The sequence below is a fragment of the Balaenoptera acutorostrata genome, chromosome 10 (assembly GCF_949987535.1).
Source record: "Balaenoptera acutorostrata chromosome 10, mBalAcu1.1, whole genome shotgun sequence".
NCBI classification, from domain to species: Eukaryota; Metazoa; Chordata; class Mammalia; order Artiodactyla; family Balaenopteridae; genus Balaenoptera; species Balaenoptera acutorostrata.
Genome location: NC_080073.1, coordinates 34,532,371 through 34,558,494, shown reverse-complemented (window position 1 = coordinate 34,558,494; position 26,124 = coordinate 34,532,371). Strand labels below are relative to the sequence as shown.

The 26,124-nt window shown below is 36.1% G+C and overlaps 1 protein-coding gene across 1 annotated transcript in view; it reads left to right on the top strand.

Annotated features, from left to right (window-relative positions):
• CACNA2D3 (calcium voltage-gated channel auxiliary subunit alpha2delta 3) overlaps positions 1 to 25,587 on the top strand; it is a 774,181-nt gene extending 748,594 nt beyond the window's left edge. Inside the window, exons 36-38 of the mRNA XM_057555140.1 lie at positions 20,081 to 20,193; positions 20,414 to 20,496; positions 25,350 to 25,587. Of these exons, the coding sequence (XP_057411123.1) occupies positions 20,081 to 20,193; positions 20,414 to 20,496; positions 25,350 to 25,442 (289 nt within the window). The 3' untranslated portion in view covers positions 25,443 to 25,587. The remainder of the gene's footprint in view (positions 1 to 20,080; positions 20,194 to 20,413; positions 20,497 to 25,349) is intronic.
• The last annotated feature ends 537 nt before the right edge of the window (positions 25,588 to 26,124 follow it).

Below are 26,124 nucleotides of genomic sequence, written 5' to 3'. Positions count from 1 at the left end.
AAGGAGAGGGACTTCCCTGGCAGTCCAGTGGTTAAGACTTCGCCTTCCAATGCAGGGGGGTGCGGGTTCGATCCCTGGTCAGGGAGCTAAGATCCCACATGCCTCGTGGCCAAAAAACCAAAAAAACATAAAAAACAGAAGCAGTATTGTAAAAAATTCAATAAAGACTTTAAAAATGGTCCACATCAAGAATTTTTTTAAAAAAAGAGAAGAAAACTGAGGGCAAGGCAATGCCAAAAGTTTCATGTGTACCTCCCCTCCCCAAAGATTCAGAGGTTGTTTTTGGTGATGTATCACCACTGTGTGTTCAGGGCTGTAACTGGGAGGTATGGTTATAAAACAACCAGGCTGAAATGAAAATGGCTAACCTAGTATTTCGAGTTGAGTTTATGGAAAATGAGTGACAGTTAAAAAGGGATGAGTAATCATAAATGAGCTGTGGATCAGGGCTTCAGGAAAACCTGAACAGAATCCACCCAGGCATCACTAGCACTTTGGGAGGAGGGATTTCAGAACTTGTGTCATTGAATTTTGGAGAAAGCAGGTATTACCTCCCTGTAAGAGGGTGTGCTGAACTATGAACCAAAGCTAGGATGCATGAAGTTAAGTCATTGCCATCAATTTAGAAAGGGGAGAAAGTAGACAGGAATGGAGTTCTCCAGATTACTACCACAGTGATCTTTAAAGGATGAGGCAAATTAACTGTTTAGTGTATCATGACATACATTTTTCCTCTCATTTTAGTGTATGTTTTATTTCTTTTTATAAATTCTTCTGTGATGTGACTTTTTCCCTCTGAAGCAGTCTTTTTTTTTTCCTTCTAGCATTAAATATATTTTAAAGCAAAAACTATGAAGTACAACCCTGCTGTTTTCAGATGAAAGTAAATATAATTTATTAAATGCATTTGTTTATGAGATTATGTGTTCCCTGTGCACACATGTGGTGGCAGACACTGTGGTAAGCACCAGGGATTGGGGATTGAGATTGTCTTCATTCTTTTTCACAGCTGCATAGTGCACTGTTGTATGGATGTATGAGAGTTTATCCACATGGCTTTCTATTGATAGACATTTTGGTTGTTTCCAGTCTTTTCTTATTACACATAATCTTGCAATGAATAGCTTAACACATACATAATTTAAAATATTTGGCAAGATATTTGGGGATGTATTCATAGGAGTAGGATTTCTAGGTGAAGGGATAAACACATGTATCATTTTCCTAATTGTTGCTTCTCCTTCATGGAGGTTGTGCCATTTTGCATTTCTTCTAGAAAGTTATGAGATTGCCTGTTACTCTTTAATCTTTCCAATTAGAGCATTGTCAAACTCTTAGGTTTTGGGGTTTTTTTTTTTCCCAATTGAAAAATACTTTTTATTGTAGTTTTAATTTAATATCTCTTACTAGAAGTGATAGTGCAGATTTTTTACTTATATTAGAAATATTGTCGTTTTAAGTAAAATGTTGCAAATAATTTTCCAAAGTTTGGCTTTTAACTTTTTCAAGGAAACTATTCTTTGATTTTTTAGAAATTTCCTTTATTGTTCATTTTCTATTTCTTTGATTATTGTTTTAACTTTATATATTCTTCTATTTTCTTGGGGTTTTATTTGCTATTTTTTTTCTAATTTCTTAAGGTAAAAGCCTAGATCATTGTTTTTAGGTAATTCTTCTTCTCTAAACATTTAAATCTATAAATTTCCCTCTACAAATGATAACAATATATTCCACAGACTTTGATATGTTGTCTTTTTATTGTCCTCTAGTTTAAAAATATTTTATAATCTGCTTTGTGATTTCCTTTTTGACTTCTGTGTTATTTAAAGTGTGTGGCTTAATTTTCCAAATATTTGGAAAGTTTCCAGATTACTTAATATATTTTATTCCTACTTCAATTCTATTGCAGTTTGAGATCATATTCTGTATGATTTAAGTTCTTTCAGATTTACTGAGACTTATTTTATGGCCCCGTATATTGCCATCTTGGTGAATACTCCACATACACTTGAAAAGAATTTGTATTTGGCAGTTGTTGCTTGAAGTATTCCATAAATGTCAATCAGGTCAAGATGTTGATAGCATTGTTGAAATCTTCTATATCCTACCCAATTTATGGTCTAATTATTTTATCAAGCGTTGAGAAAGAGTTGCTAAAATCTCCACCTGTGATTGTGGATTTATGTATTTCTCCCTTTGTTCTATAAATATTTGTTTCATTATTTTGAGATTCTGTTATTAGGTGCACACAGTTAGGGTTTTTATGTCCTCTTGATTAATTATCTTATTTTCACTGTTAAGAAATGGCCATCTTAATCTCTGGTGATAGTCCCAGTCTTTGATATTAATATACCAAACCAGCTTTCTTCTGGTTACTATTTGCATGTTATCTCCTGTACCGTTCTTTTACTTTCACCTTGTCTGTGTCTTTATTTTTAAGTGCACCTCTTGGAAGCAGCATACGTTTTTGGACTTGCTCTTTAGTCCCTTTCGTTCTTGATGTTGTTTATGGTATATTTTATTGTATTTTTATTCACATTTTAAATTTACATATGATAAAATTTGTTCTTTTTGTCATAGATGAATTTTGACTAACACTTATAGTTGTGTATCTACCATCACAATCAAGATATAACAGTTCCATCACCCTAGAAAATTCTCCTGAGGTACCCCATTGTGGTCAGCACTATCCCCCAAGCACAGCTCTTAGCAAACAGTGATCTGTTTTCTGTCCCTATAATTAGGACATTTCCAGAATATCATATAAGTGGAATCATACAGAATGTAGCCTTTTGAATCTGGCTTCTTTTACTTAATGTAATGCAGTTGAGATTTATTCATGTTATATCTTATCAACAGTTAATTCCTTTTTATTATTGAATAGTATTCCGGTGTATGTACCACAGTCAGTTTATCCATTCTCCAGATGAGGGACGTTTGGGCAGTTTGGAATTTTTAATGATTGTGACTAGAACCAGTGTAAACATTCACAGACAGTTGTTTATATGAGCATAAGTTGTCATTTCACTTGAATGAATACCTAGGAGTTGAATTTCAGGACTGTATGTTTAATTGTGTAAGAAATTGCCAAATTAAATTTTAAAATGGCTGTACCATTTTGCCTTTTTGCCAACAGTGTATGAGAGTTTCAGTTGCCCTTCATCCTTGCCAGCTTTTGATATTGTCATTTATATTGATTTATTTTTATTTTAGCCATTCTGAGAGCAGCACAATGGCATGTCATTGTGATATAACATTTCTCTACTGAATAATGATTTTAGGCTTCTTTTCTTGTGCCTATTTGCCCTCCATGTATTTTATTCAGTGAAATGTCTGTTCAAATGTTTTGCCAATTTTAAAAAATTGAGATATAATTGACATATGACATTATGTAAGTTTCAGGTGTACAGCATAATGATTTGATATTTATAAATATTGTGAAATGATCACTACAGTAAGTCTTGTGATGAGAAAACTTTTAAGATCTATGCTCTTAGATAGTGTCAAATATACAATACAGTATCATTAACTATCACTATATATATATATATATATATATATATATATATACATACATACACAATCACCGTGCATTTAATCCCTATGACTTATTTATTTTATAACTGTAAGCTTGTGACTTCTGACCACCTTCACCCATTTCACCCACCCCCAACCCCTGCCTCTGGCAACCACCAGTCTGTTCTCTGTATTTGAGTTTGAGTTTTACTTGTTTGTTTTAGATTCCATTTATAAGTGAAATCATACAATATTTGTCTTTTTCCATCTGACTTATTTCCCTTAGCATAATGCCCTCAAGGTTCATCCATGTTGTTTTAAATAGCAAGATTTCCTTCTTTTTATGGCTGAATAATATTCCATTTTATATATACAACATTTTCTTATCCATTCATTCATCAGTGGGCATTTAGTATGCTTCCATGCCTTGGCTATTGTAAATAATGCTGCAGTGATTATGGAGGTGCAGATATATTTTCAAGTTAGTGTTTCCATTTCTTTTGGATAAATACCCAGAAGGGGAACTGTTGGATCATATGGTAGCTCTGTTTTTAATCTTTTTGAGGAACCTCCATACTGTTTGCTATAATGGCTGCACCAATTTACATTTCCACCTTTTTGTGTACTTGTTGGCTATCTGTATGTCTTCTTTAAAAAGGTGTCTATCAGATTCTCTGTCCATTTTTTAATCAAGTTTTGGGGGTTTTTGGCTGTGTTTTGTCCATTTTTTAAAATTGGGTTATTTGTTTTCTTTTTGTTGAGTGTTTTGAGTGTTGAAAAGTTTTTGTATGTTCTAGATACAAGTATTTTGTAGAAATATATGATTTGAAAATATTTTCTTCTAGCTTGTAACTTGTCTTTTCATTCTCTTAACAGTGTCTTTCAGACTGTTTTCAGACAGAACAGAAATCACTTTTGTTGAAATCTCATTAACTGATTTCTTTGATGGATTGTGCTTTTGTTTTGTACCTAAGAAATCTTTGTCTAACCCAAGATCACAAAGATTTTCTCCTATACTTTCTTCTAAAAACTTTATACTCTTCAACTTTATATTTAGGTTTGTAATCCATTTTGAATTAATTTTTGTACATAGTGTGAGGTACATATTGGGATTTTTTTGCATATGGATATCTACTTATTCCATTATCATTTGTTGAAAAAACTATCCTTTCTCCACTGAATTACCTGTGTGCCTTTGTTGAAAATCAGATGACCTTATGTATGTGTGTCTATGTCTGCACTCTATGCTATTCAGTTGATCTGTGTGTCTGTCTTTTCTCCAATAACAAGCTGTCTTGATTATTGTAGCATTCTGTTACATCTTGAAACCAGGTAATAAGAATCCATAACCTTTCCTCTTTTCCACTTTTTCAAAATGCCTTTGTATATTCTAGTACATTTGCCTTTCCAATTAAATTTTCGAATAAGCTTGCCAATTTCTGTAAAATACCCTGCTGGGATTTTGTTTGAAATTGTGTTGACTATAATCAGTTTGGAGAGAATTGACATCAAAACACTACTGAGTCTTCCAGTCTATAGCCAAGATATATCTCCCCATTTATTTAGGTCTTTTATTTCTTTCATCAGTGTTTTATAGTTTTCAGCTTACAGATTTTTCAAATATTTTATTAGAGTTATACCTAAGTATTTCCTATTCCTTTGGTACTACTTTAAATGATACTTTTTCATTTTGATTTCTGACTGTTCATTGCTAGTATATAGACTTTTCCATATTGATCTTGTATTTTCCCACCTTACTAAACTGACCTATTAATTCTACTTACTTTTTTTTCTGTAGCTTCTTTAGGACTTTCTGTGTAGACAAATTATGTCATATATGCACAGAGACAGTTTTATTTCTTCTTTCCAATCTTTCTATTCTTGCCTATTGTACTGACTAGGACCTCCAGGGTGATATTGAATAGGAGAGTGTGAGTGGACAATCTTGTCATGTTCCTGATCATAAAGGGAAAGGATTTAGAACTTTATTATTAGGTCTAGTGTTAGCTATTGGTTTTTTTTTTAATACCCTTTATTAGATGAAGAAAATTCCCTCTTATTCTTATAAAAGTTTGTCAAAAGTTTATTTTTCATCCTTTTAGATAATCATATAGTTTTCCTACTTTAGTCTTTTGATATACTGTATTGCATTGGTTTTTGAATGTTGAACCAGTCTTTCATTACTGGAGTAAATCATACATGGTCAAGATATAATATTCTTTCCATATACTGCTGGATTCAAATTGCTAATATTATACTGAGAAATTTTTGCTTTATATGGTCTATTGATGTGTAATATCCTTTTCTTGTAAAGTTGTTGTATGGTTGTGGTATCAGTATAATTGTGACCTTATAAAAGGATTTGTGAAATGTTTTCTCCTCTTTTACATTCTAGAAGATTTTATGTAGAACCTATATTATTTCTTATTTAAATATGTAGTAGAACTCTCCCAGATTGAACACTTCTGGGCCTTGAGATTTCCTTGTGGGAATTTTTTTGGTTTTGGTTTTGTTTTGGCCACACTGCACGGCTTGTGGGATCTTAATTCCCTGACCAGGGATTGAATTCAGGCCCTCGGCAGTGAGAGCATGGAGTCCTAGCCACTGGAACTCCAGGTAATTCCCTCTTTGTGGGAAATTTTTAACTTCAAATTTTATTTCTTTATTCAACAGAAGACTATTGAAGTTAATCTATTTCTTGTTGAATGAGCTTTGGTAGTTTGTGTCTTTCAAGGAATTTGGTTCATCTGCGTTGTCAGATTTATAGTCATAGTGTTGTGTTTTTGTATTCCCTTATTATCCTTTTCATATCTGTTGGGTCTCTAGTGATGTTCCCTTTTTCATTACTGGTAGTTTTACTTTTAGTTTGTGTCTTCTCTCTTTTTCACTTGGTAATAGAAAAAACAGAATAGAGGTTTAATAGTTTTGTTGATCATGTTGAAGAACCAGTTTTTAGTTTTATTAATTTCTCTATTGTTTTTGTTTGTTTGTTTGTTTTCAAATTTGCTGTTCTTTTCTTAGCTTTATTACCTCCCTTGTCTTCCTTGCTTTGAATTTTTCTCTTCTTTTTCTAGTTTCTTATGGTTAAAACTTAGATTATTGATTTGAGACCTTTCTTCTTTTATAATATGAGAATTTAATACTAGAAATTTTCCTTGAAGCAGTTTTTTAACTGCATCTCACAAATTTTGATATGTGTTGTGTATTTTGTTTTTCATTAAACATTTTTGGAATATTTTAAAGTATTTTCTCAGTTTCCATGAAGCTTCCTCTTTAAACTTAGGTTATTTAGAAATGTGTTGCTCAGTTTCAAAGTATTTGGGGGTCTTCCAGAAATCTTTCTGTCATTTATTTGGGGTTTAATTTCATTACGGTTTGGGAACATTCTTTGTATAATTTCAATTCTTTTAAGTTTGCAAAGATTTGCGTTATGGCTTATAACATGATTTAATTTGGTGAGTGTTTCCATTTTTTTTTAAATGTATATTTTGCTGTTGTTAATTGGAGTGTTCTATACATGTCAATTAGGTAAAATTGTTTCTATATCCTGAACAATTTTCTGTCCATTTATTCTGCTAATTCTATTGATTACCGAAAGAGTACTGTTACAGTCTCCAACTATAATTGTGGATTTGTCTATTTTTCCTTTCAGGGTATATTAGTTTTTGCTTCATGCATAATAATTCTAAATGTGTATATACCTAACAACATTTGATATATATGTTATTATGCATTTTGATGAATTAACTCCTTTATCACTCTGCGATATCCTTCTTTATATTAATATAGTCACTCCAGCTTTTTTTAAATTTTAATTAGTATTTTCATGGTATATCTTTTAATATTTTTACTTTGAGCGTATCTATGTGTTCATAATTAGAAGGTTTGTTGACGAGTTACAGTTGGGTCTCACTTTTTTATCCAGTGTGTCAATCTTTATCTTTTAATTGGTGTGTTTAGGCCAGTAATTTTTACTTTAGCTCTTGATATGTTTGGCTTAAAAGCTACCATCCTTTTGGTTGTGTTCTGTTTGTTCTTCGTTTCTTTTCTCCTCTTTTTCTCCTACCTTGTTTTCTGTTGAGTGTTTTATGATTCCATTTTTTTCCTGCTACTGGTTTATTATTTATTTATATATTTTTAAGTAGATTTTTTTTCATGACTGTAATAAGGTTTACAACATACATCTTTAATTTCTCATGGTTTATCTTCAAATAATATTATGTTTCATGTGTAGTGTACATACCTTATGATAATATACTCCCAATTCTTCTCTCTCATTTTAAGCCACCTGATGTTTTTTTCTATATTTTTTTGGCCCAGTCTCTCTTTAGTAAACTCTGAGATTCCAAATTCTTGTTTGTTAGACTGCTTGATACTGTGTCATTGCTTATTGAAGTTCTGTTCATTTTTGTTTCAATCTTTTTTTCTCTCTTTCTGTTCTCTAATTTGGTGGTTGCTATTAACTTGGCTTCAAGTTTACTGATCTTTTCTTCCATTAAAAGCTCAATCAGCTTTCAATGTCTATTCAATGAATTTTATTTTATTTTATTATTTTTTTATTCAAGTATAATTAATTTACAATATTATATTAGTTTCAGGTGTACAACATAGTGATTCAATATTTTTATAGATTAGCCTTCATTTAAAGTTGTTATAAAATATTGGCTATATTCTCTGTGCTGCACAATATATCCTGTTGCTTATTTATTTTATATATAGTAGTTTGTACTTCTTAGTCCCCCACCCCTATGTTGCCCCTCCCCCTTTCTCTCCCCACAGTAACCACTAGTTTGTTCTTTCTATCTGTGAGTCTGGTTTTGTTTTGTTATATTAATTCAATTCATTTGTTTTATTTTTTAGATTCCACATGTAAGTGATGACATAGAGTATTTGCCTTTGTCTGATTTATTTCACTAAGCATAATACCCTCCAGGTCCATCATCCATCCATGTTGCTGCAAATGGCAATATTTCATTCTTTTTTATGGCTGATTAATATTCTGTTATATATGTATATATATAAAATATATGAACCACATATTCTTTAGCAACTAAAATTCATTGTATTTTAGATTTCAGGTACTTTATTCTTTCTGTTTTAGGATTTGCATTTGGTTATTTTATACAGTTTTCATATTTCTGCTGAAATTCCTTCATCCCTTTGACCAATATATCCATGGTTTTAGGTTCATTAACATATAAATATATTTTCTCATCTACATATTTACTAATTCTAACATCTGAGTCATATGTTGGTCTCTTTTTAGTGACTGATTTTTCTCCTGAATGTTTTGTCACATTTTATTATTTCTTCACATGTATAGTAGTTTTTGCACATTGAATATTTTGGATGGTACATTGTAGATGCCCTGGATTTTGTTATCTTCCTTTGGGGAATAAACTTGATTGTACATTGCATTTAAATTACCAGTGGATCACCATGCTCTTTGGGTGGCTTGGTTTTAGGTTTTCATTGGTTAGTCTGTTTCATCTTTGCTCCTAGCCCTGGAATGTAGTATTTATTCATTAAAACTTTTTACCTTTATCATGTATAGCATTTCTCTGCATCAGTTAGAATTATAGGTGTCACCCTAGGTTAATTTAACATTCAGAATTTTTGGATTTTAACAAAACACCTCTTTTTTTTTTTTTTTAATAAGAAAAATATGATTTTCGGGACTTCCGTGGTGGTGCAGTGGTTAAGACTTTGCACTCCCAATGCAGGGGGCCTGGGTTCAATCCCTGGTCAGGGAACTAGATCCCACATGCATACCACAACTAAGAGTTTGCATGCCACAACTAAGGAGCCCTTGAGCCACAACTAAGGAGCCCGCCTGCCGCAACTGAGACCCAGCACAACCAAATAAATAAATAAAATTTTTTTTTTAAAAGAAAAATTTGATTCTCTTTAGAATTGGCAGTGGAGGGAGCTAAACAAAAGAGAAGATGATAGTGACAACTAATCAAAGTCTGTTGTATCAACCTAGAATTTTGTGCAAGGAGGAAACGATGTGAAAGCCAAGTACTTTATGATGTTAGATTGGGGAGGTACCTTAGAAATCACTTTTGAGGTAGGAAAACTAAGGCTGAGAGAGGGAATGGGATAATTCCCAAGGTGGTTTGCCTATTAATTTCAAACTGGGAGCTTGATTCAACTCCACTGACTTTTGAACCAGTGAACTTTCTAGTATCCCCTGCTATTCCCACCTCCTTCATTTTATTCCTCATACCTACTCCACATTGATATTGTCTATGTGGATATAGGAGAATAGTTTTCATTTTTGTTCTGGGGCACTTTTTTTCTTCTGTGTTGGAGTATATCACCAATAGTCACAAAAATCTGTGTGAACACTAATCTTTAAAACCTACAACATTGCCTTAGATATAATGTTTCTGGAATGCATCTGTCTCTCTTGAAATTTCCCTATGGCTCTGGGTCTCTACCTCAGTACTTACCATTCTTCAAAACGAATAACTATGCTGTTTTGTGATAAGAAACTATTTAATAGTGGTGGGAATTATTAGCAACATTGGTTTAAGAAGTCAGATCTCAAAATATACCAAACTACATGATTTGTCTGACTCTCTCCCTGGGAGATTGATTCAAAGCTACAAGATATATTATTCAGAAAGCATCAAAGTAACAAAGTATGGGTTCCGCCTTTATTTCAGTCAGTGAAAATATATTGAGTTTCAACTGTAGATCAGGCAGAGTTAAAGATGATATTATAGAGAAACTCAGAGAGGGCTCCTGATGGGGACTTACCCCAAGGATATATAGTCAAATTGGTCACATGGAAGAGGGCAGCAAAACCACTAAGGAGGTACTTCCTTTTTCTTTCAATTAATGATCTTGGAGAAATTTCACGTGATTTTAGTTTTTCTGTTAGCAACTGAAATTGTAAAGCAAATGCTGATCACTGAGATTTAGTTTTCTACATATGTATGTCTATAGTCTAAAAAATAGAAAGCTATTTTTCCATGGTTCTGGTTCCTATTAAATGTAATTTCTACTCATTGTAGAAAACTGAACAGTAGAGAAATATATAAGAATAAAGTAAAAATCACATGCAATCTCACCACTCAGAACTGAGGCAGAGAAATTACATGCTTACACTCTAAAGCCAAGTAGTCTGGATCTGAATCCCAGCTCCATGTCTTATTAGCTCAGTAACTTCAGGCAAGTTACCTAGTTTCTTCATCTATAAACTGTGGATAAGTAAAAGTATTTAAATGGTGCTATATTTCCTTCTAGGCTTTTTTTCCTATGCAAAACTTATACTTAGTCTAATTGGTTTTTTGCTCTTAACAAAGTGTGGTAGACAAAATGCCTTTTTCATATAATGCAAGATGTCCAACCTTTTAGAAGGAAATTATTGATGGTAGAATGTGACTTTTCCAGTTAAAATTAGATGTTCAACTCCCCAGTGAATTCTTTTTAGTTTTGCGTCTGTTTAGACCTCCCGATGGTTCATTATGATGTTGTTCTATTTTGCTAAATGAACCCAACAATTCACTTGGAGATTGTAGAAGACATTGTAAAGCTAGAAAGTGGGAGATTATAACTGTGAATCCAAAGTAATGTCAATGTGAACCCTCCAATCAAGGGACAGGTTCTCTGGTGTCAGTTTATCACTGAAATTTGCCCCAAACACTTTTCCATCTGATATTTTGATTTTTATGGGGTAAGATGGAAGGAGTAAAGTCTGACAGCTTAAATCCAGAACTTGTCTCTGATACCTATTACCTGTGCTATCTTAAACCAAGATGGGACCAAATTACTTACATTCTCTAAATCTCAGGTGCTTTTTCTATAACTTGGGAATATTATGACCTGCCTCGAAGAGTTGTTGTGAAATAAACCAGTTTTAGGTAAAAGACCTTCACACAATGACTGCTATGGTAAGGGCTCAGTAAGTGGTAGATGGTGATGACTGTGATGATGGTGATTAGAGTGTAATCATTAAAATAAAGACTTAGAGTCAAATAGGTCTGGTTTTATAGAGCTTTTTTTACTTTGATATTTGATGGGTTTTAGGATTTGGAAAAGTTGTTTAACTTATCAAAGCATATATATTTTCATCCTTAAAATGAAGATGATAATTCTTTGAGTTGGTGTGAAGATTAAAGGGGGAAGTGCTTAGAAAAGTGCTTGGCCCTAGGTAAATACTCCATAAATGTTAGCTCTTATTCTCATTATTTATAAGAAAAGACACTAATAGTTCCAGTGAAAATATTTAACAAATTCCTTACTCTTCTTAAGGGATTAGAAGAAAATGTTTCATGTCATCATTAAGAGGATTTACTGAAGACTCTAGTACCAAAAAAATAAATGAATAAATAAAAGCTTGAAAAGCTAAAGTAACAGCCAAGCTTTAAAAATATCTTTTGTTGTCAGCTCTTTTGAGATTTTCTTCTTCTGAGATGAGAAAAGAAAATTGGATCCTTTTTGCATTTCATTCTATGGGGCTCTTTCCCCCATATTTCAAACACAAAACAGCTTTCCTTGCCACCTGCCTTGGGCTGATAATGCCAAAGAACTTCCTGCCCAAGTGGTTTTTAAGCTCTGGGTTGGCACCATAAATCTCAACAAATCCTTGGTGGGGCTGAGGATGAGTGAAAGTCATTATTATGGGTCTTTTGGACTCATTCTTTCTGCAGTATAATAAATACCACCGTGGGACACTGTGCCCTGCAGACAAAGCATCACTTGGGCTCTTTGTGTGCACTTCCCATCAGCAAGTCACAAGTGGAATGTCATAATGTGTCCATTGTATATACATTTTTGAATAAATAAGTATAACAAAGACAATATGCTCATCTCATTTAATCTCAGCTCTTAACTGTGAAAACACAACACATTTCCCACTCTAGTGAAATGGAGCAGGAAAGGCCTGTACCAGTCTGGTTCCTGGCATGCCATCAGAGGAATACCTGGTGGGAGCCATGATGATGGTTTCTAGGGCTCAACTCCCTAACGCCTAAGTTTTCCAACTGTAATTTGATCACTTGTTTTCAGGGATGGGATTTTTGTCAGATGTCTTGTAGGGACCTATTGGACAGGTCCCACAGCCCTGGCTCTTTTCCAACTCTGGATAGGGTCTCTTACATCAATAGATTTACTGGAAGAATGTCAACAGGATGTCAAGTGAGGCTTTCCTTGTAGCCCCAGACTGAGGACCTGAGCACCAGAGGTTCTAAAGAGAACAGCCATTTAGCTGGCACTGATTTAGAATTGGAAACCCTCCCCCTGACCCCCACCTTCAAGTTTATTTGAGGGTTGACAACTGGCCCGCCTTTAATCTACCACAAGAAGACTGATGAGGGGCCTAACAAGGAAGAGATCAAGGTTCATGGAAAGAGGCGTTTTCCTCCAGGGGGTACTTTTTCCTGCTGGGATCCAGATGGGTGGTGGGAAATTCTCCAAGACTCTAATATATTTTGGGGGTATCTGAAAGAAGGGAGGTCCAGCACTGGCCAAATGTCTGCTGGGTGGCAGGTGTGCTGACGTGTCCTATCCAAGCAGGGGAAAGAGATCTAGAGGGAGAGGGCTAGGCTTGGAGAAGGAGCAGCACTGAAGTGGCCTATGGCTGGCCCAGCAAAGATGCCTGTTTCCCAGGGGGCAGATAGACAATATGGAAGATTGCTATCATCTTGCTTAAACTCAGCAAGGGCGTTGCTCTCCAGGAGAGGTCCACACTAAGGGCAAGATGCTGATGGCAAGAGCTGTGTGGGTGGTCACGCTGGGGCCACGTTGAGGGGCTCTTGGTTCTTAGGAGAATCCACGGTAACCTCACAAAAAAGCCACATTGGGGTGCTGGATCCACACAGAGGACACCAAAGGCCAAGCTGTTACAAGCTGTGGTGAGAGATTGCACCATGGCCTGGTGAGTAGGAAATGCTTGCCTCTTTGCTGCTCCATTTTCCCCACCCCAAATGACTGAAGAAGCTAGAAAATAGAAGCTTGAAGGAATGACAGTGTAGAGCTTCAAACTAGCTATGAAATTAAAGTATTAAACTAGATTGGACTAATTTTATTAACCTCAAGTTTTCAGAAAGTTAGGGAATCTATACAAGATATTATTTAGAGATGAGAAAGCAGGAATTCAATACAGTAGGGTTGAAAATAGAGACTTAAAAAAAATTGTTTTGGGAATTCCCTGGTGGTCCAGTGGTTAGGACTCTACACTTTCCCTGCCGAGGGCCCGAGTTCCATCCCTGGTCACGGAACTAGGATCCCATAAGCTGCGCCACATGGCCAAAAAAAAAAAAATTGTTTCATGTTTCTATCTCTATTAAGCTGAGACAACTCAATAAGCTTGTTCATTTGCATTCCCAGGTTAATCCTCACTGCTGCATGCTGTATTTCAATGTCCTACTGAAGTCTATTTGCTGCATTTCATTTAAGATCTTTGCATCAATATTCACAAAAAGAGATTATTCCGTAGCTCTTCTTTCCTCCCTCCCTCCCTTCCTCCCTCCCTCCCTCTCTCTCTCTCTTTCTCTCTTTCTTTCTTTCTTTCTTTGTTTCTTTCTTTCTTTCTTTTTTTCTTTCTTTCTTTTTGTATAATCTTGGTCAGGTTTTATATCAAGGTCCTTGATAAAAGAAATCTGAAGTATTTCCTTCTTTCCCTGTGTTCTGAAGCAGCTTAAATGTTTTAGAACTACATGTGCCTTGACATGCTCACATGATTCACCTGTGAAATTTCCTGGGCCTGACACTTTTGGGGGTGAGCAGGGGAGGCCCTGCTGTTCATTCTTTCACCTTGTTTGAACTGAGCCATGAGTAGGTGCTAGTGTTCCCCGTTTACCTCCCCCATGCCACAGGGTACCACAACTATGGATTAGAACATGGCCTCAGTATTTAATTTCTAGTTTAAATTTAAGCAGTCCATCACCAAATGCTTGCTCTTCACAACTTATGGGCCTGGGTCACTGCAGGGCATTTTGGGGCACATTGGGGGAACACAGGCGTCTCCCCACCTCCAAAGAGAATAGGGTCCTTTGGAGATCCACATACCCAGTCCACCTGGAGAGTAGTACAACCTAGAACACAATCAGTGCCAAATTCAAATTGGTTCCCTGTGACTTACTCATTGTCTTTTATTTTATCTTTAGAAAAAATATGGACAATTTGTAAAGGTTGAAAATCTATAAAAGGTGAAAGACTTTAAAATGTTTTAAGATTCTGTCCTGCCCGATTATTTTTTGAGCCATGGTTTTGTACCCAATTAATGAAAAGCAAGCCAACCAAGTTCTCCAAATGTTCACCCTGGGGTCCTCTGGGAATCTTAGCTATGGGTTCCCCCTACCACACACACTGGTCCAGGCAACATTAGGGGAGCATTGTGACCGCCTTCCTCATCTGGGTAGCAAAGCCCCCTCAGCAGATAGTCCCTCTTGTCAAGGGAGGCTGTCTTGAAATTGCATCATCTTTTTTCCTCTAGTTCTTTCTCAGTCTGTTGTGAATGGAAAAGGGAGGGCTGGGTTATTTCAGTTCCGGCAATGGACAGATCAAAATTGCTTCCCTCTCCCCTACTCTGTTTCCCTTGAGGACCTAATTTATTTCATGCATTTTGACCTATCCCTGCTTAGAAATGGCTGCTGTGATTCTCTGTTGAGGCATTTCCCTTCCGCCTTGTTTGGCCCCCAGGCCAACGCCACAGGCCACGGTCCCTCTACACAGCGAAGTCAGTCTGGCTGCTGGGCCCAGCTGGATGGAGGTGTGTTTTATGAAGTTCAACCCTGCACCCTGGGCCATAAATACACATTGTGCACATAAATGAACAGCTAACATTGGCCAGACCCCTCCAAAAAAACATGTTAATAAGCAGACAGTAAGTCTTTAAAATGTGGAAAAGCAGTTAATCTTTCCGCTGGCAAATCCTTGGTAGGGGGTGTTTTCCTCCACTGTAGTAATAGCTGCCTGCAGAGATTTCCATCTCCTAGGACTGGGGGTAAAAGGGGGGGAGTTTGCTCTCCCCCCCTTGGGGCTTCATGAGAACACTTGGGGAGCCTTCACCTTGGAGGGTGAATGTGTTAAAACGAATAATATCTTGCACTGGTTGTCATTAACCATTCATATCAAGTGATCACTGGGTCTGCCCTCGAGGAGCTTGAGCACTAATAATTCCAGTACAAGACAGAAAGTCGGCTGCCTATGGTAGCAGCCCCGTAACAGGCCTGGGCTCCAGAGGCTTGCAGCTCTGCCCCTGTTACTCTAGGAAGTCAGTTAATCTCTTGTTTCCTGATCTCTAATATGGGCGCAATTATGTCTCATTCGTACAACTTCTGTAGGAGTTGACTTATGTTCTCTGAGTCCCAGTTTTCTCTTTTCTGAAATGAGAAAATCAATACTCTTTGCCCCTAGCATAACATTCCATTTTATAAATGTTTTAAGAATACACGTACACATTCTCCTTGTAAAGAACTCCAATGTTACAGATTAAGTTTAAGTCTCCCCAGACAATTATTCCCAGTCTTCTCTTGTCCACCACTGCCATCCTGTTCCCTCCCCTCCATCCCCTCCTCCCTTGCTCTCTCTCTCACTGATGATGTGGTAGGAGGACCAGACTTGAGGGTAGGGATGGGGGCTCAGTAGGCAGAAGGTGCCTGGAGCCAATACATCCTTGCTTTATTGGAGAGATGGAAGGTCAAGTTTGCAAATTGCCTCTAATCTGTTGAGCAGCCATGACTTTTATCTACATGTCCCAGGCAGAGCATGGGAGTTGCCAGTGGGTTGACTTAAGGAAGATATAGGTGACAACTGTCAATCTGGAGATGACATGATCTGTGCCTTATAAATACTTAATTTCACTTGGTCCTTTCACTCCTTTTTATCACTAGGAAGACACTTCATATGTTCTGTCCTTTTTTGTGTTCTACCCACATGTGCTCCACTTGTTCATTTATTCCTTCTATGTTAACATGAGTCATGGATCACTTACTGATACTCTCTATTCCTAACCTAACTGATAAGTCTTATCCATCCCATTTATTTTTCTTCTTCTCTGTAGCAGAATCAAATACTCTTAGATGAGAATATTAAATATTCTTAAATATTTATACTTTATGTATAGTTTTGCAATGTTATTTTCCCACTTACTATGTTTTGGGTAATCTTTCATGATGGTAAATGGACACCTTTTACCCTTTCATCTGGTGCCAAGTAGACCATAGAACAGACACACTGTTGCTTATTTAATCATTCCTCTGTTGATGGACTTTCAGGTGGGTTTTGTTTTTTCCTCCTCTCAATGAACAATGTTACCAAGAGCATCTTTATGTATGTCTTCTTGGGTTCTTGAACAATAGTTCCTCTTACTGAGAAGTAAAACTACTGGAAAAATAGGATCTAAATGATTTTTCATTGTAACGATAACGAATTGTTCTCATAGGGGCTGTAAAATTCACTTTCCCACCAGCAGTGTAGAATAATATTCACTTCTTCAGACTCTCCATCATTTGATACTACCATAGACTTAAAATTTTTCCATTCTGCTGGTGAAAAATGCATTTCATTATTTTAATTTCATTTTAATTTATATTTACCTAATTTGTAGTGAGATTGAACCCCTTTTACATATCAGCTGTCTATCTGTGTTTCCTCTTCTGTAAATTATGGGTTTTGATACTGATTAGGGGCAAGCATCTTCCCTTCTCTCTCTCTCTCTCTCTCTTTTTTTTTTTTTTTATAAAACTCAATTTTATACAATTGTCCAGACTGTTCTTTGTATTTAATCTTATGAATGAATCTTAGGATCATCACCTCAAATTCCATCAAAATTCCTGTTGGGATTTTTATTGAGATTACTTTGAATTAAAAGGTTAATTGAAGGAGAAATGACACCTTTAATATATAACTGTTCCCTTCCACAACGACTGTGGATTTCTTAGGGTTTTTTTTTTTTTCTTTTATGTTCAGTAAAGTTTGATCATTTTCTTCATAAAGAAACATCTTTTACTAGGTTTATCCTTGGGCATTTCATAGTAATTATTGACAATATCAATGGTTCTTTATTTCATAAATATTTTTTCATTGGTTATTGCCAGTGTCAGGGAAAGGCTGTGGTTTTATATGCTGATTATGTAACTGGGCAGCTTGCTTAGTTCTTTTCTTGGTTCTAACAGTTGGTCAGTGGGTTCACACAGATTTTCTATGAACACAGTGTTATCTGTTCTTTGGATGACTTGGTAGTATTCACTTGGGGTTAGATTCTCAATGTGCATTTCAGGTTTTTTTCATGCAGTTGGTTTGCTGGTGTTTTTTATAGCTTGGCCAAATGTTGATAATTTATACTTTATCCACCAAAGTGTGTTTGCTCTAAGTTTTCAAATTGTTTGTAATGATATTCGTAATACTCACTTAAAATGTTTAAAATGCCTCTGTATCTTTTGGGTTTTAATGTAACTTTGTGACTTCTTTTTCTTGATCAGGAGTGCCATAAGTGGACTTATGTCCTTGTTCTTTTAAGCCAGAGTTTGATTCTTTTAGTTATCTTCACGTTTTCGTCTGCATCTTATTCTTCTGCTTTTATCTTTATAAGTTCATCCTGTCATTGATTCAGTGAATGTTTACTGAGCATCTGCTTTGTCCCAGGCGTAACTCTAGCTGCTGGGGATAAAAGATAACCAGGGGCAGACGCATGTGGCCTTCCTCCTATGGAAACCACAGTTTGTTGTGAGGGACAGACAGTGAGCAAGGAAGGAGGAAGTGGAGGCAAAGGAGACTGAGAAGAAAGGCAGTGAGGTCGTTGGTGTCCTTGACAAGAACCGATCCAAGGGTGTGGTAAGGACTACAGCCTTATTGGAGTAGATTTGTGAAAGGAGAGAAGTGAGGAAGTAGAGAGAAAGGAAGAGAGAGAGAGGAGAGAGAGAGGGATTGTGTATAATTCTTTTTAGGAGTTGTACTGTAAATGAGGACGGGGAAGCAGGGTGGTAGGTGAAGGTAAAGTTAAGGGAGAGTTTTGTGTAAGCTGAAGAAAATGGCTAGTAGACAAGAGAAACTATTTGTACAATGATCACCTCTCTCCTCTTCCATCAGTCACATCCTTGCAGAAGCCTGAAGGCTGGGCTTTGGAGAGGGGCATCAATTCTCAGCCCAGTGTACCACAGGGGAGAATGAGTATAGGGCACAGGTGCAGGTTTATGTTCTTATTTTTCCAGTTTCTTGATTCAAAAACACAGTTCATTTATTTGCAAATTTTTTTCCCAGTAAAAATATTTAAGCAGCCCAGACTCAAATCTGCACAGATTTGAGTCTGGGCTGCTCTCAAATTCTCAAGGATTAATTGGATGTGTTTTTAACCTTTTATTTCCACTGCTTATATCTTTTTGCTATTAATTTCTAATTTTACCCAAAAGTAAAAGAAGAACATGTAATTGATACTTTCTGCTCTTTGGAATGTGTTGCAGTTCCCTGCGTTTGAAAATGACATATTCTGTTATTGCTTAGATCTGAAGAGTTTTTGCTCTATATTTTAAACAAGTCATGCATTCATCATACCATTTTGGTATTTCTATCAGTTTGTATACTATGATCATAAAAATTCATGTCATATCTTGTTATACTAGATACACTCTAGAGAACAGAACAAATTTTTTGAGAGAAAGATGAATGAAGATAACTTACAGAGAAATTGACCATTTTTTAATGTTATAGTCTAGTTCATCTGACTAAACTGAATTTGGTAAAATATCATGAAAATTTATGTGACAGGGATTCTGGGCCTGGGGCTACATATTTAGCTAATCTGTTGGCTATAGAAGAATACGGGATTTGTTCTCTAATTTGTTCCTCCAAAGAGTCACTGGTATTTCTGGTTCAAGGAGTATTTTTATGGTGACATTACTTTGTCATTTCATTGTATTGGGTAAGGTGAGAAAGAGGTGTCATTAGGCTTACTTATGTGGGACTAGCTGTACAGATAGACCCAGAATGTCAGAAGTGCCATATGGCCTTAGTACCAGCTTAACTTGGTCTCTGAGAAGGATGGATCTCCTTAAACAACTAGCACTAATTTCATCTAAAAAATACCTCTATTATGGGCAGACATTGTGCAAAGTGGTTCAGGGAAAGGTCTAGGAAGTTCACTTCATCTTTTATCATTAATATGACATAGCTTCAATCTATCCTTGATGGAGGGAGAAGGAAAAATACACCTCAAAGAACATCAGATGCAACTTGGGGTGATGTTTAGGCCCTGGGAGAAGAAAATGAGTCTTGGAAAAGCCTAACCTCTTAGACCCTGGAAACTGAGGTGATTTAGCCAACTCTGACTCTCCTGTTTCATACACGTAAAAGTCCAGTCTTTCCAAGGTGAGTTTTATGAGCTATATATGGACATAGATGTAGGTTATAGGCTACTGTCTTCTTAGTGAAACTTCATATTTGAAAGTGAAGAGCCTCATGGAAGGAGGCAACTTGACTAGTAAAGCAGTCTCTGAAACTTGTTTTCCAAAACATTACAGTAGTTCCCCCACCCCAGGGAAAGTTTTCCTCATGGCTATTAAGTTGAGGGATGGTAAATGACCACTCACTGTCTCTCTGCCTCTTGTTCCAACAGGTCCTTTGTCATCCAGCAAATCCCAAGCAGCAATCTGTTCATGGTGGTGGTGGACAGTAGCTGCCTCTGTGAGTCTGTGGCCCCCATCACCATGGCACCCATTGAAATCAGGTATATCCTTTTGTGTGTAGGTCCAGCCACTACTGATGAAGCTGGTAAGGGGGATCGACAGTAAGGAAACCTAGGGGAGAATTCTTAGAGAGGAGGAGATGATATCCTTTCCACTATTAGAGAGAAAGAAGTTGTTAAGGGAGTTTAGTGCCAAGTTTTGAGCTCTGAAATTCAGAGTAAGGGAAAGGAGCATCTTGGAAATATGCCTTAACAACAGTCAACATAACGAATCCCTTAAGTGTGAACGTTTAAAGGCTCAGAAGATCAGAAGGCGTCCGGAATCTTGTCATGGCTTCCATCCTGAGGTAATCTGAGAACCCTTCCTACTCTTTTCGCATCAGATTCACCATGAGAATCTCACTATAGCTCAAAAGTTTACTCTTGAGAAAGCAGTCCCTTTCAGGCAAACCAAAGAAGAATATACAGGAAGGCTAATGGTACTGTACTTTCAGCCTCTCACTGCCTTCTTATTTAGTCTGTGCTTAATAGTCTTATTATATCCATGTATATTTTTTAAAAGCCTCTTTACTATCTTCCCCATTACAAATGTGCTATAATTTTACCACTTTCCACTATTACATGTAAAGTGGCTCTTACCATCTTGTTTTACTTCTTTCAAATTGTAGTTAAAATTATTTTCCTGCTTACTTTTAGACAGCCTTTTATTTATAAGAAATTCATGTAAAGCAAAAGTGGCAATACTAATGTCAGATCAAGAGTCACAATATATAAGTGTGGAATGATAAGCCTTTAAACTCCCCTAACCACACGAAGTCACAACTCTAAAGGCACTACATTTACACCAAAAGTGATGATCAGAGAAAAATTAAACCTAGTACTAAGAAAGGTAAACTTATCACCCATGTAGATGAATTATGTCCTTCAATGTTGTAGGCAAAAAAAATTAAATATGGCAAGAAAAGTTACAATGTAAGAATTAAGTCCATCCCCCACCTTGAAAAATAGAAAACTTGCCTAGACCAATTACTATAGGGAGACTGGGAAGATATTCATTTTTTAAAATGCCACCAGAGCCAGCTGAGTGTTAATCTCACCTGTAAATAGCAAATAATTTTAATGTTATTTAAACTATCCAAGTCCTAGAAAATATTTTTTTTTTTTTAATAAAGGTTTTTTTTTTTTTTTTTTTTTTTTTTTTTAGAAATTCACGTTCTTTTATTTATTTATTTATGACTGTGTTGGGTCTTCGTTTCCGTGTGAGGGCTTTCTCTAGTTGTGGCAAGTGGGGACCACTCTTCATCGCGGTGCACGGGCCTCTCACCATCGCGGCCTCTCTTGTTGCGGAGCACAGGCTCCAGACGCACAGGCTCAGTAACTGTGGCTCACGGGCCCAGTTGCTCCGTGGCATGTGGGATCTTCCCAGACCAGGGCTTGAACCCGTGTCCCCTGCATTGGCAGGCAGATTCTCAACCACTGCGCCACCAGGGAAGCCCCCTAGAAAATATTTTAAAGTCAGTATAGTATTAAAAAGAATTTGGAATTTTTTGAGAATGTTTCCTTCTATATTTGAGGGAGAGTTCAATAACAACATAAGTTGAAAGGGCCTTTGATAAAATTGAGTGATCACCTCTAATAAAAGCTCTATGAACTTTCTATTTTCTATGAAAATAGAAATATGAACAATAGTCCAAAAGCAATAATACCACTTCAGTTAAAACCAGAACTGCATACATAGCACTAAAGTCACTAGAGTAAAAATTTTCTCGAGTTAATAAGATAATTTGCTTTGGTAACTAGATACATGATAAACACTAAAAAAAATCAGTATTTTTTTACTTTAAGTTTCTAGACCCACTGAGATGAGGTCAGTGGAACAGAGTAGTAATTCGTATGTATGACAAAGGTTCAATTCAAAGGGGAGAGTATAGAATGGACTTGCATGGTAAATGATGGTCTCATAAGAAATTCTAGGGATTGGACTCATGCTCTTGGATTGGAAGAATTAATGTTGTTAAAATGGCCATACTACCCAAAGCAATCTACAGATTTCATGTGATCTCTATCAAATTACCCATGACATTTTTCACAGAACTAGAACAAATAATCCTAAAACTTATATGGAAACATAAAAGATGCAGAATCGCCAAAGCCATTCTGAGAAAAAAGAACAAAGCAGGAGACATAACCCTCTCAGGCTTCAGACAATACTACAAAGCTACAGTAATCAAAACAGCATGGTACTGGCACAGAAACAAACATATGGATCAGTGGAACAGAATAGAGAGCCAAGAAATAAACCCACACACCTATGGTCAATTAATCTTCAAGAAAGGAGGCAAGAATATACAATGGGGAAAAGACAGTCTCTTCAGCAAATGGTGTTGGGAAAGCTGGACAGTCACATGCAAATCAGTGAAGTTAGAACACACCCTCACACCATACACAAAAATAAATTCAAAATGCCTTAAAGACTTAAATACAAGACATGACACCATAAAACTCCTAGAAGAGAACATAGGCAAGACATTCTCTGACATAAATTGTACCAGTGTTTTCTTAGGTCAGTCTCCCAAGGCAATAGAAATAAAAGCAAGATAAACAAATACTGTATGCTAACACATATATATGGAATCTAAAAAAAAAGAAAAAAGGTTCTGAAGAACCTAGGGGCAGGGCAGGAATAAAGACACAGACATAGAGAATGGACTTGAGGACACAGGGAGGGGGAAGGGTAAGCTGGGAAGAAGTGAGAGAGTGGCATGGACATATATACACGACCAAATGTAAAATAAATAACTAGTGGGAAGCAGCTGCATAGCACAGGGAGATCAGCTCGGTGCTTTGTGACCACCTAGAAGGGTGGGATAGGGAGGGTGGGAGGGAAACACAAGAGGGAGGGGATATGGGGATACATGTATACATAGAGCTGATTCACTTTGTTGTACAGCAGAAACTAAAACACGATTGTAAAGCAATTATACTCCAATAAAGATGTTTAAAAAAAAATGGGACCTAATCAAACTTATAAGCTTTTATACAGCAAAGGAAACCATAAACAAAACAAAAGGGCATCCTACAGGCTGGGAGAAGATATTTGCAAATGATGCAACTGAAAGGGCTTAATTTCCAAAATATACAAACAACTCATACAACTCAATAACAAAAATCAAACAGCCCAGTTGAAAAATGGGCAGAAAACCTAAATAGACATTTCTCCAAAGAAGAAATACGGATGGCCAATAGGCACATGAAAAGATGCTCGTCATCACTAATTATTAGAGAAATGCAAATCAAAACTACAATGAGGTACCACCTCACACCAGTCAGAATGGCCACCATCAAAAAGTCTACGAATAACAAATGCTGGAGAGGGTGTGGAGAAAAGGGAACCCTCCTACACTGTTGGTGGGAATATAAATTGGTGCAGCCACTATGGAAAACAGTACAGAGGTTCCTGATAAAAGTAAAAATAGAGTTGCCATATGATCCAGCAATCTCACTCCTGGGCATATATCCAGGTAAAACTATAATTCAAAAAGATACATGCAACCCTATGTTCATAGCAGCACTATTTACAATAGCCAAGACATAGAAATAACTTAAATGTCCATCAGCAGATGAATGGATAAAGACAATGTGGTGTATATATATAATGGAATATTACTCAGCCATAAAAAAGAATGAAATAATGCCATTTGCAGCAACATGGATGAACCCAGAGGTTATCATACTAAGCAAAGTAAATCAGAAAGAGAAAGACAAATACCATATGATATCATTTATATGTGGAACCTATCAAGTATAAGTGGAATCTAAAATACGACACAAATGAACATATCTATGAAACGGAAACAGACTCACAGATATAGAGAAAGACTTGTGGTTGCTAAGGGTGTGGGGGAAGGATTGGGAGTTTGGGATTAAGAGATGCAAACTATTATGTCTAGAATGGATAAATAACAAGGTCCTACTCTATAGCACAGGGAACTATATTCAATATCCTGAGATGAACCATAATGGAAAAGAAAATGGAAAAAAAAATATATATATATTATATATATTATATATTATGTATATTATATATAATATATATAATATATATATTATATATAATATATAATATGTATCTGAATCATTTTGCTGTACAACAGAAATTTACACAACATTGTAAATCAATTATACTTCAATACAATTTTAAAAATAAATAAATAAAAAAGAAATTCTAGGGATTGGAGAGACCGTCTTATCCAAGACCAAAGAGTTATAGAAGAAAAACAGATTTATTTAACTATATAAAAATTATAACTTTTTGATGGAAAAACATAACTAAATCAGTATCCAATTTATAGAACTTGAAAAAATATTTATAAATCAAAGCATAAAGAGCTCTTTAAATTGATAAGTCAAACAGCTACATATAAAAATAAGCCGAGGACATGAAATATACAATTTACTGGGTGATCAGAAAATACAGGTACCAATGAAATATCTAGCAATAGCCATCAAAAGCAAAAATACTCTTTAGCTCTGCACTGTCACTCCTGGGCATCTTTACCTAAGGCCAGGGCAGGAGCAAGTATCATTGTTTGGTAAGGACCTATATTCAGCACTCTTTGTAGCAGTAGAGAACAGATGAGAAGATGAATGACCATCAATAACAAAAAAAAAGAACTGAATAAAATAAACCTAGAATAATGGAGATAGAGAAATTTCCATCAATTAGTAGATAAAAATCATGGTACAGAAAGGAATAAATAATATGATTTGAGTTTTGTAAAACAGAGCCTCCCTTCCCCCAAATTAAAAAGAAGACACACACAAAACCTTCCATAGCCAAGTATCTGAAATGATCAGCCCCCTGAGATGTGATCTTTTACTAAGAAGGTCAGTATTTTGCTTTTATAAAATAATCACAAGAGACTTCTCTACCAACAGCCCTTTGCCTCTTGAATGTTCTGCATAATAGTATACAAAGAGTCATTTTGAATACTTTATGCATTGACAAGTGAAATCAGAGATTCTCATTACTAACGTGATGAAATGTAGACAAGTCCATTTCCTGGCATTCTCTAGGTTCCAAATGATTTTGTTCATACCCTGGAGAGCAGGGAGGGATCTGGGGACTCCACATACCTTGGGAAGTTTAAGGCATCTTGGGATCCACCTCGGCTCTAACCAACCCTGCCTTTCCCTGTAGGAGAATGCGAGGGAGTGTGGGGGTGCGCTGAATCTCCAGGCCAAGATGGTCCTTATCCTGCTCCCTCTGCTTTTGATGCTCTTCTCAAGGTGACACTGATGGAGATGTTCTCTTGGCATGCTAAAGTATGGAAAAACTGTGAGCCAAAATATGGTGCGACATAGGAGACATGAAATGTAGTCCAACCATCAGCATCTCATGATATTAAACTGTGCGTGATATAAACTCTTAGAGATATGTTGACAAAAAAGTTATCTTTTTACTTTGCCAGTTATGCAAATGTGAGTTTGCTACGTTATTATCATCCTTCATCAGAAACGGGACTGCAAGTGGGCAGTGTCCCTTCTGCTTGAAACCCATTGAAACCTATTTAAAACTGTGTACTTTTTAAATAAAGTATATTAAAATCATAATCTCCTGGTTTGGGTTTTATTATCATTTTACTGCTGAGAATACAGAATGGAAACTACATGAAAATGTCACCCATTCCAGACAGCAAGAAAGGATGGTTGTTGGCAGAGACTTTACTCTAAAGCAGATTCTAGACAAGTATTTAACAACTGTTTAGATGCTCCACTCTCAGTTATAAAAATATTTACAGAAGTAAATCAAAATATCATCTACATCAGAAGAATTTATTACACAGAGCTCTGAATTTTGTTGAACAGAACTTCAGTAGAAATCATAATTTGGATGAGAACACAAGCTTCCATAATATTAAAGTGTTGAACTATTTGGGAACTATTTGGGAATAGAAATAAAGTCATAAATCCTA